This window comes from Mus musculus, chromosome 5 (genome assembly GCF_000001635.26).
Source record: "Mus musculus strain C57BL/6J chromosome 5, GRCm38.p6 C57BL/6J".
Taxonomy (NCBI): Eukaryota; Metazoa; Chordata; class Mammalia; order Rodentia; family Muridae; genus Mus; species Mus musculus.
The window spans coordinates 33,018,138-33,043,658 of record NC_000071.6 but is presented as its reverse complement, the minus strand read 5'-3'; the positions used below and the strand labels follow the sequence as shown (position 1 = coordinate 33,043,658).

At 46.2% G+C, this 25,521-nt stretch overlaps 1 protein-coding gene and 2 long non-coding RNA genes across 4 annotated transcripts; all 3 read right to left on the bottom strand.

The window, feature by feature from the left end:
- Positions 1-328: 328 nt before the first annotated feature.
- On the bottom strand, positions 329-3,216 carry Gm40278. Its single transcript, XR_868338.2, has 3 exons — positions 3,028-3,216; positions 2,872-2,907; positions 329-1,373 (listed from the first exon to the last, which is right to left on the bottom strand). It is a non-coding gene; the product is annotated as a predicted gene, 40278 (long non-coding RNA).
- Positions 3,217-3,633: 417 nt separating this feature from the next.
- Positions 3,634-12,481, bottom strand: Gm29892. 2 transcript variants are annotated; one of them, XR_868337.1, is made up of 4 exons: positions 12,358-12,481; positions 12,031-12,120; positions 4,195-4,320; positions 3,634-3,993 (listed from the first exon to the last, which is right to left on the bottom strand). It is a non-coding gene; the product is annotated as a predicted gene, 29892 (long non-coding RNA). The 2 variants fall into 2 exon arrangements; XR_376859.2 differs by lacking the exons at positions 12,031-12,120; positions 12,358-12,481 and adding an exon at positions 10,260-10,625.
- Positions 12,482-15,692: 3,211 nt separating this feature from the next.
- Ywhah (tyrosine 3-monooxygenase/tryptophan 5-monooxygenase activation protein, eta polypeptide) lies at positions 15,693-24,843 on the bottom strand. The gene is made up of 2 exons (NM_011738.2): positions 24,505-24,843; positions 15,693-17,117 (listed from the first exon to the last, which is right to left on the bottom strand). Exons 1-2 carry the CDS (start codon positions 24,589-24,591, stop codon positions 16,464-16,466), a joined length of 741 nt encoding a protein of 246 aa, NP_035868.1. The 5' UTR covers positions 24,592-24,843; the 3' UTR covers positions 15,693-16,463.
- Positions 24,844-25,521: the final 678 nt, after the last annotated feature.

Here is a 25,521-nt window from a genome sequence, read left to right as displayed (position 1 = left end):
TCCGAGGTGTCAGAGCAGGAAATGGGGCTGAGCAGTAGCTCCTCATCGCTGCCCTCCCCGTGACCTCACTGAATGATTCCTCTGAGTTTGTGAAGTCAATTATTCACCTGCTGGCCAAGGCGCTGGTGTGGCAGAAACCGCCTCTGACTGCTGTCCCCTGACACTGCTGGCCTTCTATGGGCCAGCACAGTGCTTGGCGCCTCTCATGATAACTACACTGAATCCCACAAGCCCCTCCCCCTACAGTTTCCCCCCAAAAACTAAAGATTCCATACCACTGGGGTGAGCTGGAAGAGGAGGGAGGACCGGCAAACATTGTACAAAATTCTCAAGGGATTACTTTTTTTTAATTCTCTTATAATAAACATTGGCACAAACAGTACTATAATTGTAAGAAAAATTGTAAGACATTTTCTTTGACCTAAAAGTTATTTTTTCCATATATAAAAAAACAAATGAGCTATCACAGCCCCTAAAATACTCTTGACTCAGACATTGCACACCCTCCAGTTGATGGACATCTGTCTGGATAATAATCATCACTTCACAGAGAAAAAAACTGGAACTTAAAATACAGAGAGCTAAAATAATAAGAATATATCCATAGCTAATAGATTTTTTATTAAGAGTATATGTTTCCATAGAATATATCCTTAGGATGTGATGGCTTCCCTTCCCTCCTCTCCTCCCAGATCCTCTCCACCTTTCCATCCATCTAACGCCACATCTTCTTTCTCTCTAGCTTTAGAAAATGAATAGGCAAATAACAATTAAGAAGTAAAAACAGCATAGAACAACAAAAAAAAGATTGAAAAGCACATACATGGTATGCATGCACAAACACAAGTGCACACACACGCACACGCACACATGCAGAGAGAGAGAGAGAGTCAACCACTGGGTCCATTGTGACTTGGCCATCTAATGCTGGGCATAGACCTTACACTTAAGTGTGGTCTGTAGACCCAGTGACACTTGGTTGGAAAAATGAGCTTTTTCCTTTGTGAGCAGTTGCAGTTGGAGATAGCTTCTGGGTTAGGGATGAGGGCTGGTGACCTCCTCTCAGCAATGGGACTCCACATGGCTTAGGCCTGTGCAGGCCCTGTGCGTGCTGCCATGGTTGCTGGGAGCCCACGTGTGCATCAGCCCTGTTGTGTAGAGACACTGTGTTCTTTGTCCTCCATTCCCACTGTTCTTGCAATCTTTCTTCCTCCTCTTCTAAAAGGTTCCTGGGGTCCTAAAGATAGGGGGTTGATGGAGACATGCCATCTAGGTTGAGCCGTTCATCTCTCAGTCTCTGCCATTGTCCAGCTGTGGGTCTCTGAGTTCACTCCCACCTACTGCAGGAGGAAGCTTCTCTGATGTTGGCTGACCTGGAAGTATAGGAGAATATCACTAGGAGTTATATTGCTACATTTCTTTATGGATAATGGATTTTAAACAAGGATTCCAAGACAACTCAACAAACAATATTGGGACACACAAAAGCAGAAACTATACCCACCCCTACCTCATATCCTCTGCAAAAATTAACTAAAAGTAGACTGGTACACTACTTTAATGGTAGTGCACACCTTTAATCCCAGCTCTTGGGAGGCAGAGTGGATCTTTATGAGTTCAAGGCCATCCTGGTCTATAGAGTGAGTTCCAGAACAGCCAGAATTACATAGAGAAACTCTGTCTCAAAAAGTTTTTTAAGCCGGGCGTGGTGGCGCACGCCTTTAGTCCCAGCACTGGGGAGGCAGAGGCAGGCGGATTTCTGAGTTCGAGGCCAGCCTGGTCTACAGAGTGAGTTCCAGGACAGCCAGGGCTATACAGAGAAACCTTGTCTCGAAAAACCAAAAAAAAAAAAAGTTTTTTAATTAAAATAAAAATAAAAATAACTAAAAGTAGATCAAAGATTTAAATGTAAGAATTTAAAATAGCCCAAGTGTGGTAGTGCACATTTTTAATCCCAGGACTAGGGAAAAAAAAAAAAAGGAAGATATACATTTGAGACCAGTCTGTTCTACACAGAGAGTTCCAAGCCAGCCACAGTACACAATGAGACCCTGTCTCAGAAAGAACTAAAAGTATAGCTTTTATAAGCAAGCATAGATGTAAGCCTCCATAAGCAAATGGTTTCTTAGATAGAGCATCCAATACCCAAGCAAATATGATGGCTGGAATGTGAAATGTTCTCCATAGCATTTGAATACTTGGCTCCCAATTCATGCTGCTGTTTGGGAGTCTGGGGATCGTGGCCTTATACTGGAGGAAGTATGTCACTGAAGGTGGACTTGGAGAGTTTAAAACTTGTACCATTTCAAATTTACGCTCTTTCCAACTTGTAGTCAGGAGCCCTGCTCCTGTGGCCACGCCTGCCACTTGCTGCCTGTCTCCCTGCTTCTTACCTCTCTGGAACCACAGACCAAGCAAACCACAGGCCAAGCAAACCACAGGCCAAGCAAACCACAGGCCAAGCAAACCACAGACCAAGCAAACCACAGACCAAGCAAACCACAGACCAAGCAAACCACAGGCCAAGCAAACCACAGGCCAAGCAAACCACAGGCCAAGCAAACCACAGACCAAGCAAACCACAGACCAAGCAAACCACAGACCAAGCAAACCACAGACCAAGCAAACCACAGGCCAAGCAAACCACAGGCCAAGCAAACCACAGGCCAAGCAAACCACAGACCAAGCAAACAGATCAAGCAAACCACAGGCCAAGCAAGCCCTTTCCTCTCTAAGTCACCTTGGCCAAGCCACTTTTATCACAGCAATAGAAACGTAACTAAGACACAACCAAAGAAAAATATAGGTCAATTAGACTCTAAAAAGAGAAATAATTTTAGAAACTTTCATGGGATGGGGTACAGTGCTTACCTGGAATGTACAAAACCCTGGGCTTAATCTCCAGTACTATAAAAATAAAATAATAATAATAAATAATAATAATAATTTAGTTAATTAAACAAATAAATAATAAAGTTTCCCACTTTGAAGGATGCGATCATCGACAGTGAAGAGTTGAGTGTTTACCATATATAGCCTCTCTGCTTTGATGCTCCTGGAGCCTCTCTAAGACCTCAGTCTTAGAGACCATGCAGACTTAGCTGAGTTCTCCTGGGTCTCCTCGTAGCTCTTTGAGAAGATATATCTTTTTTATTGTTGTTGTTTTGTTTTGTTTTTTGAGACAGGGTTTCCCTGTGTAGCCCTGGCTGTCCTGGAACCCACTCTGTAGGCCAGGCTGGCCTCGAACTCAGAAATCCACCTGCCTCTGCCTCCCAAGTGCTGGGATTAAAGGTGTGCACCACCACTGCCCGGCTGAGAAGATGTATTTTGAGGATAGCACCATAAGTCACCAAAAGGAGCAAGCAGGGTTCTCAGTGGAGGCCTAATAATAAAGTGACTTCAACCCTGACCCTGTATGGTGGCACATGATTTTAAACCCAGCACTCTGGGGACTGAAGCAGGGGTATCTCTGACTTAGAGGCCAACCTGGTCTACATAGTGAACTCCAGGACAGCCAGGGATATGTAGAGAGACCTGTTTTTAAAAAATAAAAAAATAAATTAAATAAAATAAAAAGCGAATTCAGCCATCCCCCCCCCCTCCCCCAGTCACCACCCGGCTCTTTTTCCCTAATGATAACTTTCCTGGCAGCCAGAAATACTCCTGGGCATTTTGAACAAGGTGTTTAGAATGTTAATGGATGAAAATGGGGTACAGTCACATTTATTTCCCATAAATTAACCTTGATGAACTTTATTGCCCTGTTTACCTTGACTACCACCTGTTGTTTGGCACCGGCTCAGCCCAGGGGGTGGAACTGTTCCCCTGGCAGGAGGATGTTAGCCAGAGGTGGTTAGAGGATGAGAAAGCCCAGCAGGTCGACGCTGTCACCCCTCCTTGGAACCCTTCCTACCTCTTTCTCAATTTCACCTGTGTCAGCCGAGGGCTGCGGAATCCAGGGAGTGTATCACAGCAGCGCTCTGACAAGGTCGCCTAAAGTAAAGCCCAGAAGAGATCGTTTTTTTTTCTTTAACGGGCCTTCTTTTTCCTGACCGCTACTGCCCCCTGGTGCTCAGACCTTTACACTCCACCAGCCCTGACGCGAACATGACAGAATTTTAAAACAAGCCACAGACGTCATTTTTAATTCTCTAAATCATATTTTCTTTGTGGTGCTGCAAGTCGAATCAGTACCTGCGTGTGCTAGGGTCTTCAGTATCTCGTCCGGAAGAAGCTCTCATCCGTAGGCATACGTTCTGGTCACACAACCTTGTTTTTACTTTTTTGAGATTCACCACTCTCTGTAATTGTCTGGGTTTACTAGAACGGAAACCACATGATAGATAGGGTTTCCCTCGTACAGTTGCTCTCTGGTTTTTCTTTTTCCTTTTTTTTTTTTTTTTTAATATTTATTTTATGTGAGTACCTATTCGCTATCTTTAGACACACCAGAAGAGGGCGTAGGATCCCATTACAAATGGTTGTGAGCCACCATGTGGTTTTGAGCCACCATGTGGTTACTGGGAATTGAACTCAGGACCTCTGGAAGAGCAGGCAGTGCTCTTAACCGCTGAGTCATCTCTCCAGCCCACTGGTTTTTCTTTTTCTTTTGTTGTTTGGTTTGGAGGTTTTGGATTTTTGATTTTTCAAGACAGGGTTTCTCTGTGTGGCCCCTGAACTGCCCTGAAACTGGCTCTGTAGACCAGGCTGACCTCATCTTCTGCTTCTGCCTCCAGAGTGCTGGGATTAAATGTATGTACCGGCAGTCTTCTAGCAACTAGAACTTTCTCTCCAAGGCTCATAGTAATATGCAAATGAGTTGTCACCTTCTGGGTCAGCCTACCCCAGCTGCTCTACAGTTGTTCTCTATTGTCTCAGCAACAGCTCACTTTGCTGCCCTCACAGCACAGACCACAGACTTGGCTCTGGCTGGTCCCACTCTTCTCCTGCAACCTTATTACTTCTTTTAGATTCTACACTCCATACAGGGGCATCGACTATGCACCACAGAGCCTGGCGTGCTGAGTATATACTTGTTGAATGAATATCCAACTGTTCCCAGTATTTCCTAGCCCTGCCCAAGGAAGTGATGTGCCCCTGTCCTCTCTCCTGTGATTTCCAAGAGCTGTATCCTGTACCTCACTAGACCACAGAGATAGCCTGTGCATCACATAAGCTGGGGGCCTGGCTTTAAGAAGAAGCAAGGCTAGTGTACAAAAAGGAAATGTCCGGGGCCTAGCAAACACAGAAGTGGATGATCACAGTCAGCTATTGGATGGATCGCACGGCCCCCAATGCAGGAGCTAGAGATATTACCCAAGGAGCTAAAGGGAACTGCAACCCTATAGGTGGAACAACAATATGAACTAACCAGTACCCCGGAGCTCTTGTCTCTAGCTGCATATGCATCAAAAGATGGCCTAGTCGGCCATCACTGCAAAGAGAGGCCCATTGGACTTGCCAACTTTAGATGCCCCAGTACAGGGGAACGCCAGGGCCAAAAAGGGGGAGTGGGTGGGTAGGGGATTGGGGGGGTGGATATGGGGGACCTTTGGGATAGCATTGAAAATGTAAACGAGGAAAATACCTAATAAAAAAAATTAAAAAAAAAAAGGAAATGTCCCAGCATAAACCTGAAACTTGCCCATTCCCTCCATCTTTCCAAGAGCTCATCAGAACCCTCTTCCCAACACGGGTACCAAAAGCCAACCAGCAGAAGGTCCTGGTCCCTAGGATACATCTCATCTACCCACTCCTGGTACCCACACCAGCTCCTCTGGACTGCTCACACACAGCTAAGCACAGCAGCCCCCCGGATCACTGGCTCAAAAAGCAGGATTCTCAACTAAGCAAGGAGCATATGGGCTCAGAGAGATTGACGTGGCAAGCATGGGCCCTGTGGGGCCACTGCACCAGGTCCTCTGGGTATACCTTGTGGCTGTTAGCTTGGTGGTTTTGTGGGACTCCTAACTGTGGTAGCAGGAGTGTCTCTGACTCTTTTGCCTGCTCTTAGTACTCTTTTCCTCCTACTGGGCTGCCTTGTCCAGACTCATTGTGAGGGCTTCTGCCTTGTCTTACTATAGTCTGCCTTGTCTTACTGTAGTCTGTCTTGTCTAACTGTAGTCTGCCTTGTCTTACTATAGTTTGTAGTTTGCCTTGTCTTACTGTAGTCTGCCTTCTTACTGTAGTCTGCCTTGTCTAACTGTAGTTTGTAGTTTGCCTTGTCTTACTGTAGTCTGCCTTGTCTTGCTGTAGTCTGTCCTGTCTTACTGTAGTCTGCCCTGTCGTACTGTAGTCTGCCCTGTCTTACTGTAGTCTGCCTTGTCTTACTGTAGTCTGCCTTGTCTTGTCTTACTGTAGTCTGCCTTGTCTTGTCTTACTGTAGTCTGCCTTGTCTTACTGTAGTCTGTCCTGTCTTACTGTAGTCTGCCCTGTCTTACTGTAGTCTGCCTTGTCTTGTCTTACTGTAGTCTGCCTTGTCTTGTCTTACTGCAGTCTGCCTTGTCTTACTGTCTTTGCCTTGTCCTGTTTGCCTGTTGTCTCTTGGAGGCCTTTGTTGATGGGAGACAGAGGGGGAGTGGATCCCAGGGAGAGGGAAGCTGTGTGTGTGGGGGGGGGGGGGGGTGGAGCTGGGAGGAATGGAAGGAGGGGGAACTCTGGTTGGAATGTATTGTATGAGAGAAGAATCAGTGTTCAACTAAAAAAAAAAAAGCAAGATTCTGTTCCCTGTTTCTAAACTGTAGCTGGACAAAATTCCACAATATCCTTAGGTGCTTCCCTTAGGAATTTTCCTTCCACATTAAGAGTCAGTCCTTGGGGAATATGGAACAGAGCACATGCCCACCCACCCCCCCACTACCACAAAAGCCAGAAAGAAGCTATGATGTGCACAAGGGCACATACCCTAGGCTCCTAGGAGGGAACTGTGTATGGTTTCAATGCAGGCCATCTCTCCACTTCAGTGGGCTTATGGCCTCCTCAATTCTAAGTTTGTGAAAGTAAATACCACACAGTAAATACCACAACAGAGCATTCGTGGTAATGTTGGGGTCCAAATCAGTTAAGGGGTTGCACAGAGAAATGCAGTGAGGCAGAACCAGTGCAAGGAACAAAGCTAAGAGGTCTGTCATCAGTGCCTGGAGGAATGGCTCCTCCATTCAGAGCACTGGCTGCACCCTCAGAGGGCTGAGATTCAGTCACTAGTACACCCACGGCAGCAACTGTCTCTAACTCCAGTTCCAGAGGACCCTCTTCCGGCTTCCATGGGTATTGCATTGCATGGACATGGTGCACACACATACATGAGGACAAAACAGCCACACACATAAAATAAAAATAAAATCAGGCTGGTGAGAAAGCTCAGTGGGTAAGAGCACTGACTGCTCTTCCGAAGGTTCTGAGTTCAAATCCCAGCAACCACATGGTGGCTCACAACCATGCCCTCTTTTGGTGTGTCTGAAGACAGCTACAGATAAGTGTACGTATGTATAATAATAAGTAAACCTTTGGGCCGGAGCAAATGGAGTTGACTGGAGCAAGCAGAGGTCCTAAATTCAATTCCCAACAACCACATGAAGGCTCAAAACCATCTGTACAGCTACAGTGTACTCATATACGACATAAAATAAATAAATACATCTTTAAAAAATAAAAATAAAAAATAAAAATCTCAAAAATAATTTGTTTTAATGTTGTCTTCACCATAGACTCAGGCTCTCCTGCGTCCCTGGAAGGGCCAGGATCCGAACCCATGCTGTACTCAACACAGGATGAAAAGGGAGGAGGCATCACTAGTCCAAATCAGATCAGATCAGATTCCCTCCTGCAGAGTCAAAGGCTGAGCTTGGAAACACCACCCAGCCCAGACAGGGACATGGCATCTCAGCTGCCCCCAAGTGCCACCTTGAGATCGTATTGGCCTCACCATCCACCATTCCCTAAGGGCCTAGAAGATTCTGATCCGGAAAAGCCAAGGTCTCCATTTCATATTTTCTTCCTGTGAACACCTTTGGACCCTCCTCTCCCTCAGTTGCAAGGTCAGCACATGCAAGAAGCTACATTTAAGAAATGCCTTTTTAAGCTGGGCGTGGTGGCACACGCCTTCAATCCCAGCACTCGGGAGGCAGAGGCAGGCGGATTTCTGAGTTTGAGGCCAGCCTGGTCTACAAAGTGAGTGCCAGGACAGCCAGGGCTACACAGAGAAACCCTGTCTCGAAAAAGCAAAAAAAGAAGAAGAAAAAAAAAAAAGAAATGCCTTTTTAATTTACATTTTTATTTATTTTGTATGTATGTCTTATGTGCAGGTGTGTGTGTGTGTGTGTGTGTGTGTGTGTGGCCAAGGCACACTTGTGGGAGTCAGTGGGAGTCAGGGGACAGCTTATGAGAGTCAGTCCTCTCCTTTTGCCAGGTGGCTCTGGGGAGTCAAACTTAGCTCACCAGGCTAGGTAACAGGCGTCTTTCTTCACCTGCTGGGCCATCTCACTAGCCTACTAGCCTATCACGAGGGGGGGGGGGCTTGATGGACAGCTGTGGTGGTTTGAATAAGAATGGCCCTCAAAAGGTCACATATTTAAATGCTTTGTTGTCACCCGGGAGTAGAGGATTAGGAGGTGTGATCTGAAGTTCATGACCAGGGGTGGACTTGGGGATTCAAAAACCCAAGCCAGGTCCAGTGTCTCTCTGTCTCTGTCTCTCTTTCTGTCTCTCTGTCTGTCTGTCTGTCTCTCTCTTTCTCTCTCTCTCTGGTTACTGATCAGGTCAGGATGTAGCTCTCAGCTACTGCTCCAGAGATGGCCTGCAGCAGGCCACCATGATCCCTGCCATGATGATAATGAATGATAATGAACAATGAACTAAACCTCTGAAACTGTAAGCAAGCTCCCAACTGAATGCTTTCTTTTTTTAAGAATTGCCTTGGTCATGATGTCTCTATGCAGCAATAGAGCATAGGACACCAGCTGACCACCTAACAAAAACAATAACACCTGTGGGTCTGATGGAGAAAATATGGGGCCATTGGTGTCCTGACTGACTGATATGCTGATAAGACCAGCTAGAAGCTAACAGAATGGCAGACCAGATTGGCAGACCTGCCGACTAGGCCAAAGACTGACTAATCTAACTAGACTGGCTGTCCTGGTTGGCTAAAATGACTGCAGGATTGATTGGCTGTCAGTTTGACTGCTGCAGGTATTGCAGTGACTGACAGCTTTGGTCTCCAGCCCCCTTCAGGCACACTAACTGCGAGTGCCTCCCGCCATCCAGTCCTGTAACTGCACAGAACTCAGCTGATGAAGCATCTCTCCCAGGATTCCCTCCTGCCCCTAAGTGGCTGGAAGCTGCCACCTCATGGCTACACCAGGTAGCACATGCCCTGTGAGTGTGCGGTGCCTAGTGGGCAGGACAGGAAGAGGGGGTTGGTTGCTCAAGGAGCCTCCTACTGCCTCATGTTCTCTTCTCCTCCTTGAAAGTGGGCCGGGCTGTAACCCCCCTCCCCCCCACGACTCCCACTGGCGTATCCAACCCTGGAGCCACATGCGGCTGTGGAGAATAATTAAGAATGTGGGCCAACAACAACAACAAAAATCGTACACTAGCTTAAACTATAAGGTTCATCTGTTTGTTTGTTTGTTTGTTTTCGAAACAGGGTTTCTCTGTGTAGCCTTGGCTGCCCTGGAACTCAGAGCTCTGCCTGCTTTTGCCTCCTGAGTACTGGAATTGAGGTTGCACGCCAGCATCACCCAGCTTAAAGCAGTCTAGGAGGTTCTCAGGAGGAAATTTTGTGGATGACAAGTGGTGTCGCTGTCAAAAGGTTGGACACGCCTTAAGTATAGCGTATCAAAAGTGCACTATCTCGGGCTGGTGAGATGGCTCAGTGGGTAAGAGCACCCGACTGCTCTTCTGAAGTTCCAGAGTTCAAATCCCAGCAGCCACATGGTGTCTCACAACCATCCGTAATGAGATCTGACTCCCTCTTCTGGTGTGTCTGAAGACAGCTACAGTGTACTTACATATAATAATAAATAAATCTTTTTTTTTTTAAATGCACTATCTCCAAAATTCCAAGAAATCTTCTAGGACCCCACTCCCATCCCCAGGACTCTACAAAAATCTGAATTGGGGCCAGGGGACACTCCATGGGGCGTTCATCATTGCCCCTCAAACTCTCTTGCAAACTCAGCTCCTGCCTTCCGGTGGAGCGTGGTGAACACCAGCGAGCCCACTAGGTGGCAGCAAATGCCTAGGAAAGTGGTACCTACCAGGCTGGAGCAGCTACTTCCTAACCCCAGGAGGCCAGATGGAGCCAAGGCAAGGAGGTCCAGAGTTGCAGGAATGTCCCCATATCAGAAAGAGGGACATGCAGAGGCAGAGAAGCTAAATGGGAGGGGTTGTAGTGTGTGAATGTTCACAGCCAGATAATATGTCCTCCCTGAGGCTGACTCTGTGAAGTTAGAGACAAGAAGAATATCTACTGTAGAGAACATGTTGAGTGTTATCTGGATTGTGTGTGGAACTCTATCAGAGCATGCAGTAAGGAATCAGTAAGACATCCCACAAGAGCCGGGCGTAGTGGTGCACGCCTTTAATCCCAGCACTCGGGAGGCAGAGGCAGGCGGATTTCTGAGTTCAAGGCCAGCCTGGTCTACAAAGTGAGTGCCAGGACAGGCAGGGCTACACAGAGAAACCCTGTCTCGAAAAAAAAAAAAAAAACAACAACAACAACAAAAAAAAGACATCCCACAAGCTGCCGAGACCTGGCTTAGCCCATGTTCTTCTGAGAGAGTATTTTGTAGGATCAGATAATGGTCCCTCATCAGTTGACTGTAAATAAAGAAGGAAATCTCCACATACAGAATGGGCTTGATGAAATTAGTGGAAAAGCCTTAAAATCAAAACTAAGGTTTCCATTTAGAAGGAAAAAAATCTGCCTAAGGATAACATCTTCAGGTCCCTGAGAGTTCCAACCTCCACTTCATGATTTCAGACCCACAGTCGCTTCCTCAGGTGTCTTCTGAGGGCACTGTTTTCTTTGGTTGAACCCTGACTGCGGAAGCCTTGTATGTGGTGGGGTGTGGTAGGGTGCAGTAGGGTGTGGTGGGGTGTGGTGGGGTCACAGTTATTCACTCCTTCTAAGTCTCGGGTAGTATTAGCTTTTAAGGGGCCATAACTAGAGGCTACAGGAAACCACCGTAGTTTATTAGTATTGCTAGGCATAGGACCACAAGTAGGCAAAGGAGCCAGGCTTTCTGCGCCACCCCACTCGGGTCTTATCTTCATGGATGCAACCTACTTGCTTCCAGGCTTTCTCTACAAACTCCCTTTGCCACAAGAGGCCAGGCGTAGCCTCTTTCTCCACTGTAGGAATGAGAAGGATGGATCCAAATCACACTCTCTCTCTCTCCTGGGAGCCAGCTGGTGAGTCGTCTCCCCCACCTCCACCCGCAAGCCTGCTGTGCTCTGTCCACACCCCTTGCTCTCCTGCCCTAATTCTAATAACCATTTAGACTTATCGGTTATGCTCTACAGTGGGAGACCCTGCCAAGTCCCTAACTCATCTCAGCCAGCTTCACCACAGGCTGTGGGGTAGATGCCATTGTCCCATTCCCAGACAAGAAAGGCAAGACACCAAGCCACACTTAGTCTCCCACACCTGTCCCCCTCCTGGGAAACTTGCTTCTCCAAGGCAGACTTCCTTGGTGACACTCTGCGAAACTGAGAGAATCTTATCACTTCTCAGGCCCTCAGATCTTCAGCCCACAGTGATAACTGTGGAGAGCAACGGTGGCTAGCCTAAGAGAACCTGGGCTTAGCGCTTGGCTTCCCTTCCTTTCTTCCACCAAGGAACTAAGGACACTGGAGAAACACCATCTAGAGAGAAAACGGTGAGTTCATGAGTAAAGCCATGTATAAGGATTGGTGCTGCAAGACTCAGCAAGCTCTGCGCTCTCTCTCTCTCTTTCTCTCTCTTTCTCTCTTTCTCTCTCTCTAGGCTTGGTTCCCTCCTGTGACGTGGATCAGTAAACAGCTCACCTCACAGGGCTGTGGAGCCACTGCAGCCACTGACATAAATCGGCACATACTGCTCTCCTTCCCTGGGCCATTGGTTAAGCGAAGGTTTCACTGCAAACACAAGAAAGAGATTCCAATTACTGTTGAATGAACACTCATGACATGCCTTTCTCTCCAGCCTCCTGAGTCCTGGAAGTCATGTGAGCCACTATGCCCAGATGCATTCCCCCTCCTGCTTTCTGAGGACTCTCTTTGTCCCTGCTAATTCCTCTGCCAACCTTCCCTCTCACACATACCCTCTGCCTCATCCCTAGCTATAGAGCCTCCTCCCCTAGCTGCTTCCAATACCTGTTGATAGGCTTTCCCCTAAAGTTGGGTATCTTCCCTGTTGGATCCTGCACATAATCTGTATCACAGCATGTTTTGGAATAACTATGGGATTTCCTTCTCCCATCACACACACGACTGTGAATCCCATTACAACATATACCTGGGCTGGTTTTGCTTACTGTGGTATCCCAAATCGCCACACACAGAAATAGCTGAGTCCGTGCTTGTTGGATTAAGCCATAGGTGAGGAAATAAGTCCAGGCACCTGCATAGCTGTGGATGGGGGATCATATACCCTGATTTGCTTGGGAAGATCAAGTATTCATGTCACTTGTGCATAGTAGTAATGGTATCCCTGTTCACTCTCAAATACCCCAACTTGGTGACATGCTAGATGATCAGCCCAGTTATTAGGAAGGAGACAGGGTTGGTCTCAGAGATTCTACTCTTCTCCAGTCTCACATTCATTCCCTTTTTTTTTTTTTCCAAAGCAACCACGGCTCTCTTTCTTCTGAAACCTTTGTGTGTGTGTGTGTGTGTGTGTGTGTGTGTATTCCCCCTGGATTCATCCCAACCCCCTGAAATACATGAATATTCCGTTTTCCCATTTCACTGTGAAGTATACTCCTGAAGAGTTGCCATGGTGATCTAATATTCACTACCCTAGAAACAGTTGCCTAGGAAATGAGTGATGTCACTTCCAGGAGATGTGTTTCTATAGTAACCATCTTAGTGGAATTCAGGGGGTGGCCATGAAAGTGAAGAAAGAAGAGGGCAGTTGCAGAAAAGACAAATTAAAGAACAGAAGGGAGTGGGGAGGGGAAGTGCAGGAGGAAAAGGCCAGGAAGGTGGGGACCATCCCAGAGCAGATCTCAGGAATGGAAATGTCTCTAGAGACTACCAAAGACAAACTAAAAGGCTAGGACTTACGACCACACCTCCAGTTTAGAAGAGATGCCAAATGTAAGTCTTGCAAATAGTTTATCAGTAGACAGGTAGAGAAACAGAAGATTCTTTTCAGTCACCTTTAAAAGTATTTATCTATCTATTTATTTATTTGAGGGATACTCATGCCACAGTCTACATATAGACAGAGGACAGCTTGTGGGTGTCAGTTCTCTGCTTCTATCACGTGGGTTCCAAGAATCAAGCTCAGGTCAGCAGGCTTGGTGCAAGCACCTTTAACAGCTGAGCCATCTGAATGGCTCATTGGTCATTTTCCTGAAATTCCAACCTCTACATAAATAAACTGTGAGTTGTGTCCCAATAGGAGAAAACCTGAGTGTCATTTTCATTTTCTTATTGTATCTACATACACATACACATATACACATGTAATCCCACCTTAGCCCTGTAACAAGACTCGTGTCTGTGTCAATTGACCAAGGCATCTCAAGCCATCCACCCAATGCTTACTATGTAGTAGCAATCCAATGAGATTATTGAGTGGAGAAGAAATGATAAATGTCACTGTGTGGTAAAGAGCCATAGTCCTAGACCCCCAAAATGGGCTCACAAGAGGGGTCAAGGATGGGCTCAAGAGAGAGAGCATAGAATTTGAATAGTGCAGAAGAAAGTCATTCCAGAAGGATCAGGAAAGATTTGTGTAAAAGAGAGAAGGGCAAGGCTCAGTCAATAAAGTAACGGTTCCACACGAACAAAAGCCTGTTTTATCACTCAAAAAACTCGTTAAAAAAAAAAACCCAGGAGTGACAGCCCATGCCTTAATCCCAGCCCTGGGGAGGCAGAGAGAGGAAGAACTCCAAGGCTAATTCTAGTTAGTTGCTCTAGTTTAACCAATGGGCTCTGGGTTCAGTAAAACTGTCTCAAAAATTATGGCAGCGAGTGACTGAGGAAAGTACCTGATATCAATATGCACACGTGTGTGCACTCCGTGAACATGTTACACACACAAAGTCAAGTGAGCAGCTTCAACAAGTGTGATGCAGCTGCACTTCATCTGGTGCCGTTGCTTCCACTGTCCCTGTGTGGCCTGGCCTACAAAGGATCCTTTCTCAGAGGAAAAGCATTAAGGCCCTCATTTCAGGACATGCCGGAGAATGTAGGCAGGACACTGAGAAGCCAAACTCGTTAAAAAGGCAAAGGAAATCAAGAGTGACAGAGGACTGGCAAGCAGAGGGGTCTTATCAAAGATGTCTCCTCTTCAACAACTCTAGATCCTTTTGAAGTTTCAAATTGTTTCTGTGCACATATGAAAGCAACATAGTGATATGGGGGAAGCAGGGACCTTCAAGTCTTTCAAAGACTGGGCTAGGCTGCCTTCTGGCTATTTAAACTTAGTAAAGTCACTGGGCCAACCCTCTATCACTAAATTACATCTTCAGCCCTTGAGTTTTGGGGGGTTTTGGGGTGGGGAAAGAAGGGGGTTGGTGGTGGTGGTTTTTCAGACAAGGTTTCTCTGTGTAGCCCTGGCTATCCTGAAACTTACTCTGTAGACCTCAAACTGGCTGGCTTCCAACACAGAGAAGCCTGCCTGCCTGTCTCCCAAGTGCTTAGATTAAAGGCATGTGCCACCGCTGCCTAGCATCAGTCCTTGAACTTTAAGGTTCATTTTTAAAAGATTTAGGGGGTGGGTGGGGGGCTTTAATCCCAGCACCCGAGAGGCAGAGGTAGTCAGATCTCTTGAGTTTGAGGCCTGTCTGGTCTATACAGCAGTTTCAGGCAGCAGGAGCTATGGAGACCCTGTCTTTAAAGAGAAAAATTATTGGTGGAGAGTGTGGGAGTCATTCTTTCCATCCATGTGAGTTCCAGGAGTGCTCAGGCTCATCAAGTCTGTCACCGGCTGAACCATTTAACAAACTCTTTTCATTAAAATTGAAAAATAACTTAACCCTCCCCTTTTTGTTTTACTTAAAACTTTTAGTATACCTTTTGGAGACAGGATCTATTATAGCCCGAGTTCACTACGTAAACCAGGGTGGCATTCACCTGCTCTGGTCTCTTTAGGGTTGGGATTAAAGACATGTACCACCACACTTGGCTAAAACTATTCAAGGCCCCAGGTTGCATCCCCCTAATTAGCATTTTATATTATCTACTTTGGAACGAATACTGTCTGTACTAAACACCAGCCAACCCTCAGGTAGGTCAACCACCACCCTCCCAAAAGACACAGACCAAAACTTACAGAGGGTCCCACCACAGAAGGCAGCACTTTGCTCATTTATAAGCATTGGTTAACAAGGACAAAGTGTTATTTGATAGAACACTACTGTGTGCTTTAAAATATGTAATGAAATCAGAGTACAGTAGAAGTCTGAATATTCATGTATATGACTAATGCTGCAATGTTTGAGAAGGGGGAGGGGGAAAAAATCAAGGCCAGGCACAGATAATATCCCTAAAGCAGCATTTATTTACTCTTTTAAGTCCAAAACATTTATTTTAGCAGTCTGGCATTTCATAACCACCCATCATAATTGACACAGGTTGACACACATGATGCTGTCAGGGTACACAAGAACAATAGCCAAAGAGTTACAAAAAATAAATCCATGATTCTTAATCACAATCAAAAAAAAGTTACACATATCAAAAACTTCTGATGCATTGCATTGAAAGGAAGGTGTGTGCACATCATAATTTAAAGAGGCACAGCAAGGGCTGCTGAAAGCTCACAAGAAACAGTTTATAAAGCTGATGGTGAAGGAATGAGTTGTCGCTGTGTCAGTTTCCATTAGCTGAAGGGAGGGGTGAGAGGGTCAAATTCATTTTTGCATGCACAAGATGTACTGCTTAACAAAACACTATCAGCTTGTTTTAAATAGCAGCCATAGCCTGTGTTGGCTAATTCTCCTTTCTACACTCAATTACCATCACCTGGATTTGCTAGAGATCAACAGACATAATAAAATGCCTTGTTCAGAACACACTTCTCTGCACAATTCAAAAAGGAAGCGCCCTGTGACTCAAAGCAACCATCAGTCCAGCAAATGCCCATGAAGGTTTATCTGAAACTGCTTCCCAAGGGACAGGAGGGCAGATCTGAATAGCTGTGCTGCCAATACAGATAGGTTTAGCACTAGATATAGTGATTGTGGCAAGGAAGAATCAGTGATAATGGGGGTGGTGGGTGAAGGAAGAGCCAGGGACCTGAAGGGTCTTCAGTTGCCTTCTCCTGCTTCTTCATCCTGCTGGTCGCTCGTCCAGAGGGTGAGGTTGTCTCGCAGCAACTGCATGATGAGAGTGGAGTCCTTATAGGAATCCTCGTTTAATGTGTCCAGCTCAGCTATAGCATCATCGAAGGCTTGTTTGGCTAAGAGGCAGGCTTGCTCTGGTGCATTCTGGATCTCATAGTAGAACACAGAAAAATTGAGGGCCAGGCCAAGCCGGATGGGGTGTGTTGGCTGCATGTGCTCTTTGCTGATTTCGAAGGCTTCCTTATACGCGGCCTCAGAAGCTTCAACCACACTGTTTTTCTTCTCCCCAGAAGCCACCTCTGCCAGGTAGCGGTAGTAATCGCCCTTCATTTTCAGGTAGAACACCTTGCTCTCATACTGAAAATCATTGCAGTTCTTGATAAGGAACTTGTCAAGCAGAGCCAAGACATCATTGCAAACTGTCTCCAGCTCCTTTTCAATCTTCTCCCGGTAGGCTTTAACTTTCTCCAACTTCTTCTCATTCCCATCTGCCATGGTTTTCTGCTCAATGCTACTAATAACCCTCCAAGAAGATCGCCTGGCACCAACTACATTCTTGTAGGCCACAGAGAGGAGATTTCGATCTTCGTTAGATAGTGGTTCATTCAGCTCTGTCACCTGGAAGACATCAGAGGACAAAGCCTGAGTACCCAGAGAGTCCCTTCAACATGATGAACAATTCTTTTCAAACTGGTGCCAGATAGTGGCATATGCCAACGACCAATGCCAATTATAGTAACTATCAATCTTTTTCAAAATGGAGCCAGGTACAGGATAATACGCTACTGTGATCTCAGTACTCAGGACTTGAAAGGGCCTAAGGTAATTCATTATTATTTAGTCTGGTGTTTGTGTGGCTAAAAATAAGGCTCAATGGGTTAAAAATGCTTGCTGCTCTTGCAGAGAACCCATTACTCATTTCGGGTGGCTCACAATTACCTATAACTCCAGCTCCGGGAAGATCTGATACATATCCCCCAACATCCATACAAAGACTTTTGTTTTTTTGTTGTTGTTGTTGTTTTTTGTTTTTTTTGAAACAGGGTTTCTCTATGTAGCCCTAGCTATCCTAGATCAGGCTGGCCTCAAACTCAGAGATTTGCTTGCTCCTACCTCCCAAATGATGGAATTAATGACGTATAAAACAACTACTCGGCATTTTTTTTTAAATGATCTCATTTTGGTAGAAGAATGGCTAAATGGGTACCATGGAAGGTGGTTCACTATTCGAATGCACCTCCAGGTCTCACCCAAACTAAGAGAAAATTAGTAATAACCACCCAACTCTGCTAAACGGAAACAAACAATGCGACTTTAACAGCTGTCTTTGTTTTTTCAAGCCGTGTAACTGGAATGAAGGCAGCTGTAAAATTTTCAAGCATTACTTACTTTAAATGAGAAAATTCAATTTTACCAGCTACAACGTTCTTAGTTTTCTGTGATGTTTCCAAGTAAACCAACTAACAGTTAACAGAAAGAACAATAGACTTTGCTGTGGACTAAACTGTGTTCCTGAAAATTTTATATTGAAATCCTAATCTCTGGTACTTGCTAATGCGACCTTATGTGAGAGCATAAGCAGAAACCAGAATGACGGTGCCTTTATAAGTCAAGATCACCAAGGATTGCCAGATGTCACAATAGCACTACCTCGCCAGCATCTGAATTTCAGATCTCTAGCCTCCAAGGCTGTAGAATGTATTTCTACTGTTTTAAACTACTCAGTTGGTGGGGTGGTGCTGTTGCTGTTGTCTTGTTAGGCTAGTTGCTTTTCTCAAGAGACAGGGTTTCTCTGTGTAACACCCCTGGCTGTTCTGGAACTCACTTTGCAGATTAGGCTCATATTTTTTAAATACAGGTGTCTGAAGAGGTCAGAGATGCCAGCCTGCCAAGAGCTGGAATTCTTTATTTGGTGGCTGTGAACCACCTGATGCTAGGAATTGAACCTGCGTCTGTTAGAATCTATAAAGTCCTCTTTAGAAGCAGTATGCACTTTATATTCCTTAGAAAAACCTTCCCATTTCTATAAAAGCCAACCTCTCCAATTTTTTTTTCCTGTTTTTGTTTTTTGAGACAGGGTTTGTATAGCCCTGGCTGTCTTGGAACTCACTATGTAGACCAAACTGTCTTCAAATTCTCATAGATCCAGTTGCCTTGGCCTCTTGGAAGCTGGGATTAGAGGCATCTCTGCATTTCTTTGTTTGTTGTTTTTGGAGACAGGGTTTCTCTGTGTAGCCCTGGCTGGCCTCGAACTCAGAAATCCGCCTTCCTCTGGCTCCCAAGTGCTGGGATTAAAGAAATGCACCACCACTGCCTGGCTCTCCAAAATAATCAATAAATAGCAAAAGCAGTCTCCGGGTCAACAGTGTAAGTGTTGTCTTTATGTAACACCACCTCTGGCTATCCCAACTCTCAAGTCCACGGCACTCGCCTCACTCACCCTCTGCTCTAAGATTACACAACATTATTAAAGTCACAAATAACAGAGTCTGTTGTTAACTCATTTATCTTCCTATGACACCACGTGCTTACTCAGAAACCTCGAAGGGCCTCCTCCCACTACTCATAAGGCAATAAACTGGATAAAAATAGACCTAGTGCCAAAAACAGAACAATGACTAGAAAAACTTAGAAGTTCTTAAACTGGGAGATATCCATTACCAAATGAAATACTGAGCAAACAAAATTGACACAGGAGTCAGGCATGGATGGTAATGTAGGCCCATAACCACAGCTACTCAGGAAGCTGAGGCAGGAGGATTATGATTTCAAGCCTTACTTTGGCTATGTTTTAAGCTTAAGACCAGCACAGACCACTAACACTCTAAGCTTTGCCTTGCTTTTGACATCATTCAACCCAAACGACTGGCATTACTGCACACTGTCTCTTGAGGCCCAGGATTAGTGGCTTCAGAAGCCCTGCTGTTCTGATGGTGGAAGTGTCTACACCTATGGCAGAGGAACAGAACATTAGTGAAGAAAGAAGAGTGAAGAGCACTAAAATGCTGCTATTAAGCTGTCTCCAAGGGGGACACCAGAGGACATCAGTAGACATCTTGGGGCTCCCACAGGCTTATATGCAATGAAGTAAAAATGGAGAACAAATAAGAGACAATTTCTTAAAATTTTGTGCGCACAGACACACTCTCAAATGGTCAGGAGTGCAGCACAGTGCAAATGTGTGTAGAGAACCTCAGGTTCCATTCCTCAGACATCACCCATCTTTGAGACTTGCCGAGGCAGGGTCTATTCTCAATGGTTTGGAACTCAAAAAGTAGTCTGGGCTAGAAGACCAGTGAGCCTGTTTCTGCCTCCCCAGCTCGGGGTTACAAGCATTAGCTCACTGTCTGGTTCTGCTGCTGTTTTTAATGTGGATTCTGGGACCCATCTCAGCTCCTCATGTTTGTAAATAGACACACTTTACCAACTAAGCCATCTTACCGCTTTGACAAGTACAACGGAACAATTCACAGCCAGAACAGCAGCTCAAGCAATTCTTAAACACTACTGTGATAAAGACCCCTGACCTTCAGAACAGAAAAAGTTCAGACCTACATACTTCCTCTTCATACTTGTCTACTGTAGCAAAGCCACAACTAGTAGATTCTACTTTTAATCAAACTTGGCAGATACATTCAGTAAGTGCCCTTATAGAAAGTCACTGGGACAATGGTTAGTGCAGCAGAACATGTGTCAAACTATCCTGTAACTTCATGGGACACTGTACAACACGCGAGGAACAACTACATGACCAAGACAAAATTAACTATTAGACATCTATCATCTGTAAAATGGTGCTGTTACAAACAGTATCTGCAAACACCTGTTTTGACATTGCATGAGGGCCGAGGGGTCAACCAGCAGTAGAGCATATGCTTAGCACGCACAAGGCCCTGTGTTTGATCCCTAGCACAAAGTATTAGTATAAATCAAACAGTAAGTACATAGACTAACAGCTCCCATCCAAAAAGCACCTAGAAAGTAAACCAATAAATGCCATAAACTTGCTGAATACAATACAAAAACACTGGGGTACTCCTCCAAAACTTTTTACTGTTTTTAGACCGCCTGAGTAACTAATCTAATCTTGAACTCACAATAACTATGCAAGCTCAAGTGCTGGGCTTATAGGCAGGAGCCATCAGACTTGGCCCTAACACATTTCTAAAGGGGAGGTGTAGTACTACACTATTTCCTCAGCTTATAGTAAAGATACAACTTCAGTGCCCAGCTAGTGGAAAACAAGTCTCTCATAGCTTTCATTTATTTCAAACAGCACTAAAGTGGCTTTCACACTAGCCATGAGTGGTGGCTCACACCTTTAATCCCAGTACTTTGGGAGGCAGAGACCAGTTTGGTCCACTTAGGGAATTTCAAGTCATATTGTCAGTTTTTGTTACACCTTTAAAATTGCACAGGGCCAGGCAGTGGTGGCACACGCCTTTAGTCCCAGAACTTGGGAAGCAGAGGCAGGCGGATTTCTGAGTTCGAGGCCAGCCTGGTCTACAGAGTGAGTTCCAGGACAGCCAGGGCTATACAGAGAAACCCTGTCTCAAAAAAAGGAAAAAAAAAGAAAAAAGAAAAAAGCATAGGATTATGCCTTCCCCGGGGCATTCACCTTTACACAGCACCTGCTTCTCCCATTTCTCACAATCTCCCAGCTATTGGCAACAAGAGCCTTTACCTCTTCTTGTCCAACTCATGTTTCCTTAAATGCACTTCTGCATCCTGAATTTCATAGTCATCAAATCCAACATTTCTCTTTATGCTCTGCCAACACTAAGACTACAGCAGCTGGGTGTGACTGCACAGCCTGTAAGCCAAGCACTCAGGAGGCCCGAGCAAGAGGATCCTGGGTTTGAAGTCAGTGAGACTCTAAGACTGTACGACACGGTGTTTTTATTTTATAATTTCACAATGACCACCTATGTTTTGATATAACTGATTCCGGAATAGAAGCGACTGAATTATGCCCACCTCTCTACCTACCAATATTCACCGGAGGCCTAGTTTCCCTTTTTCCTGATATCCTAGTCCTTCTACAGTAACATTTCATCCCACTTAATAAGCTTGCTTCAGAGTCCACATTAAACCCCACCAACCTGGCAAGGTATGAGATCAGGAAAAGCTTAAAGGTCTCTTTACTGAGCTTCTGTTCAGAAGCATGTGTTGACTTTTCATACTGAGTTTCAACTCATCTGAAGGAACACCACTATTTCTAATGTACTGAGGGAAGGTTGCTGGGGAATCAAAACTGGGCCCTCAACATACTAGGCCAACTTCCCTACCACCTGAGCTCCAAGCCCAGCCACAATCCCTAAGGTTTACCACTACTGTCCTCCAGGTGACGCTGCTGGATTAAGAAACATTATAGCAATATGATTAAACCATTTAAATTGAGAGAAAACCTTGAAGATTAAAGACCAAAAAATGACTTGTAGTACAAACATTCCTACTTTTATACTTGAGAGACCGTGAAGCCAGGAGAACTAACTTTCAAAGTCAGAACAATGGCCTCAGATCATCCCATCCAGCCAGTGTCTTGTTTCACTCTCTAGAACTACATACTTACCTGCCTTTCAATTGCCTGAAAGCAAGGCCACATTCACCCCGAGATAAGCTAGGCACGGTGGTTCGCACCAGTGAGCCCAGCATTTGACAGTTAAGGCCGCAGCATCGGGAGTTCAAGGCCAACCTCATCTATTAATGTGTTTGAGGCCAGCCTGAGATGCATGAAACCCTATCTAAAAGGGGAAAAATTAAAGCAAACAATATAAGTTTACTAGAATTCACTCTTCCCAAAAGCTTAATTAAGGTTTATTAATGGGTGACTCATTAACATTTATTAAGAATTTTATCTACGCCGGGCAGTGGTTGTGCACGTCTTTAATCCCAGTACTTGGGAGGCAGAGGCAGGTGGATTTCTGAGTTCGAAGACAGCCAGGACTACATAGAGAAACCCTGTCACGAAAAACCAAAAAAAAAAAAAAAAAAAAAAAAAAAGAATTTCATCTACAAACTATACCAACAGGCAAATGAGATAAAAGTACATCCCATTAATACAGGTGGGACAAACATGAATTCTGATAGAAAATACTCCTCGTTTTTAACAGTTTATTTGAGGGAATGTTTTACCATAAATTTGATGGTACAAATATTAAATTCTCAATGTTTGATATCTTTTCCAACTGATGAATCATTTTAGACATAGATTATAAATTTCAAACACAAAGGTCCATTAGCTTTTGCAAAATGTTTCCTCAATGCCTCGGAGAACATCTGTGGATACAAGCAGGAAATTGCAGAACACTCTTCAAGGCCATTTAGAAACACACCAGAAACCTTTTCTTTTTTTTCCTGCTAAAATTGTTTTTTTCTTATAATCTCTCTCTAGTCTTTCCTTTCTTCCCACCTCAGGATAGTTGATAGCTCCAGACATCTGATGGCCATTTCCCCTTTACTGTGTATCCTCTTCATTTTCAGAGGTCCTCCCTAAACTGCCCAAACCTCCAAGCCCACTCACATATGGAGCAAAGGCCCCCTAAGCCAGCTGTTCAGGGAGAGGCCTCAACTTGCACAATACCAGAAACATTTAGACATTTAGTAGTGACTTGGTGTGTGGATAGAGGTGGCTTTCAGGGTACACTTTAGTAATATCAGTCTTGTTTCCAAAAAATTTTGCAAAACTGTTATTTTAAATTCATTTTCTCAAAGAATCCACAATTTCTTCAGAAAAATTCATACCCCAAACCTAGAATGTTCCCTGGTATAAATGAATGCTTCTAACCAGAAAAGCATACCATAATGCTGAAATCAGTATCACCAAGGAATCAACAAATGGCCTGCCTGTGATGTTGCTGGATTCCAGAGACATCCTGCTGAATGTGTACAAGGACCCTGGAGGAAAGCTAACTTGATTATTGTTCTTACCTGAGAAAATCCTAAATGTTGGCCTCAATTTTCTATTTCATGTAGTATCAAAATACAATTTCCAAATTAAATGTGTATGGAGTATGTGGGTTTAAGAAAGCCTTTCAAAGACTAGCCATAGGTCATATGAGCTACAATTCAGGGCAGTTAATACTTAGGTCAGCTAAAAACTGCCCAAGGGCTGCTAAAATGCAGATTTCTGGGTCTCACCCTCAAAAATGTTTATGTATTTAGAAGTCTAAGGTGGAATCCAAGGAAATTTTCTCCCTAGTCTTAAGAGCTAGGTGGCCACAGTTGTAATTCTGCCACTGTGTGACCTTGACAAGAAATATTCTTTTAGAAAAAACCCAGGATGATGTGAAGAGTTGTCTATAGTGATGTGGTAACAGAACTCCAAAGTCTTGGGTAGGCAGGTAGGCTCTAGGCTAAGCTATTGACTAGGGTGTGGCTGGGCAGGTCTCCTTTACCGGAAATCAAGCTCCAGAATCCATCTCTGAGGGTCTCAGGAATGCAAAGGCCCCCAGGGTTGCTTCGTTTTCATTTCATCTCCAGGAAGGCACGCAGCATGGACCGTTGGGATGTATGCAGGGACCCACACCCTCCTTCACGCCCAGGACTGCTGGAAAGGGGTCTTCCCACACAAAGCCAGACCCGAGGTGTGGAAAGTGGGGGAAAAAAACAACTTCAGACAAGCAAACCAAACCGGTCGTAGTAGAGAAAACCAGGAGATGGGTCTCCACTCGCGGATGAGCCTTTATTACAAGTGGGTGAATGGTGGAAGGAAAGCGCCTTTCGCCCAGGTCCGGCAGAAGGGTCTAGAAGCAGGAACGCGACTTCCTCCTTTCCTCGGGCACCCCCTCCCCCACCGGGGCTCTGCGCTAGGACACGGCGACCCCCGCCCGCCAGCCACCGAGAGGCCTCCCGGGGAGACCCCGCCCCGGCCAGGCCGCAGGAAACGGAGAGTCCAGCGGCCGCCGCGCCCAAAAGGTGGCGGCGCGTAGGGAGAGAGCCGCCGCCCAGGCTCGGGCCGCCCCGCCCCGCAGCCCCCGGCCGCCCGGCTCCCCAGCGCGCTCACCGCCTTCATGGCGGAGGCCATATCGTCGTAGCGCTCCGCCTGCTCCGCCAGTCGCGCCCGCTGCAGCAGCTGCTCTCGATCCCCCATGTCGCTCGCGACTCGGCCTCGCCTCGCACGCCCACACCGCCTGCTCACTCGCTCGCTCGCTCGCCCGCCCGTCCGCTTCCCGGTCGCCGCCGAGGCCGCTACCGCGCACGCGCACTGGCTCGCCGGCTGGCGGGAGGCTGCAGGCTGCGCCGCCGCTCGCGCCTTCTCGCTGGCTGGCTGCACGCGCTGTGGCGAGCGCCGCGGAGCCGCCGAGAGAGGATAGGGGGCGCCGCGGGCGGGCGGGCGGGCGGGGAGGACGCGACCACGCCTGCGCACTCGGATCAGCCCGCCGAGCTACGGGAGGGGGCGGGGCGGCCCAGCCCTAACGGTCTTTTTAAGGTGACGTCACCTACTATAAATAGCCGCGGCGAGGGCCGCGCTGGAGAGCTGCGCAGGCGCCTTAGGAGTACTGCAGTTTACCGCCGCAGCGTTGGAGGGTGGGGAGCGGCTGGGGCGCGGCGATGGTGGTTCCGCAGGCAGGCGTTGTCGCAGCCCTGGCCAGGAAAACGCTACAGAACCCATGATAGAGCTCGGGCTTGAGAAGCAGATACCCGCAGATAACCCTGTATGGAAAAGCCGAGGCGCCCCGGACCGAGGGGCGGCTTTGTTGGGTGTTGCCACCTCCAGCAAGCGGTCAGCTCTGTCAGCGGCGTGGGGTGGGTCCTGCCCTTTGGGACAGCCCCTCACAGACACACTAGAATCCACAATACTGCAGGGTAGTGCCATCCTTAAAACTGACCTTGGGCCAGCTCTGGCTTGCACAGGAAGGGATAGGGAACTTGGCAGAGCGGAGTAGCGTTCAGGACATACCTACGGGGACCTGACTTACTGTTGGGCCTTGACTAGCACTAACCTATTTCATACAACCACTCCGGGAAAGGCTCAGCAGGTCCCCCATTCTTCAAAGCAGAAGTGCAATCTACAACCCTG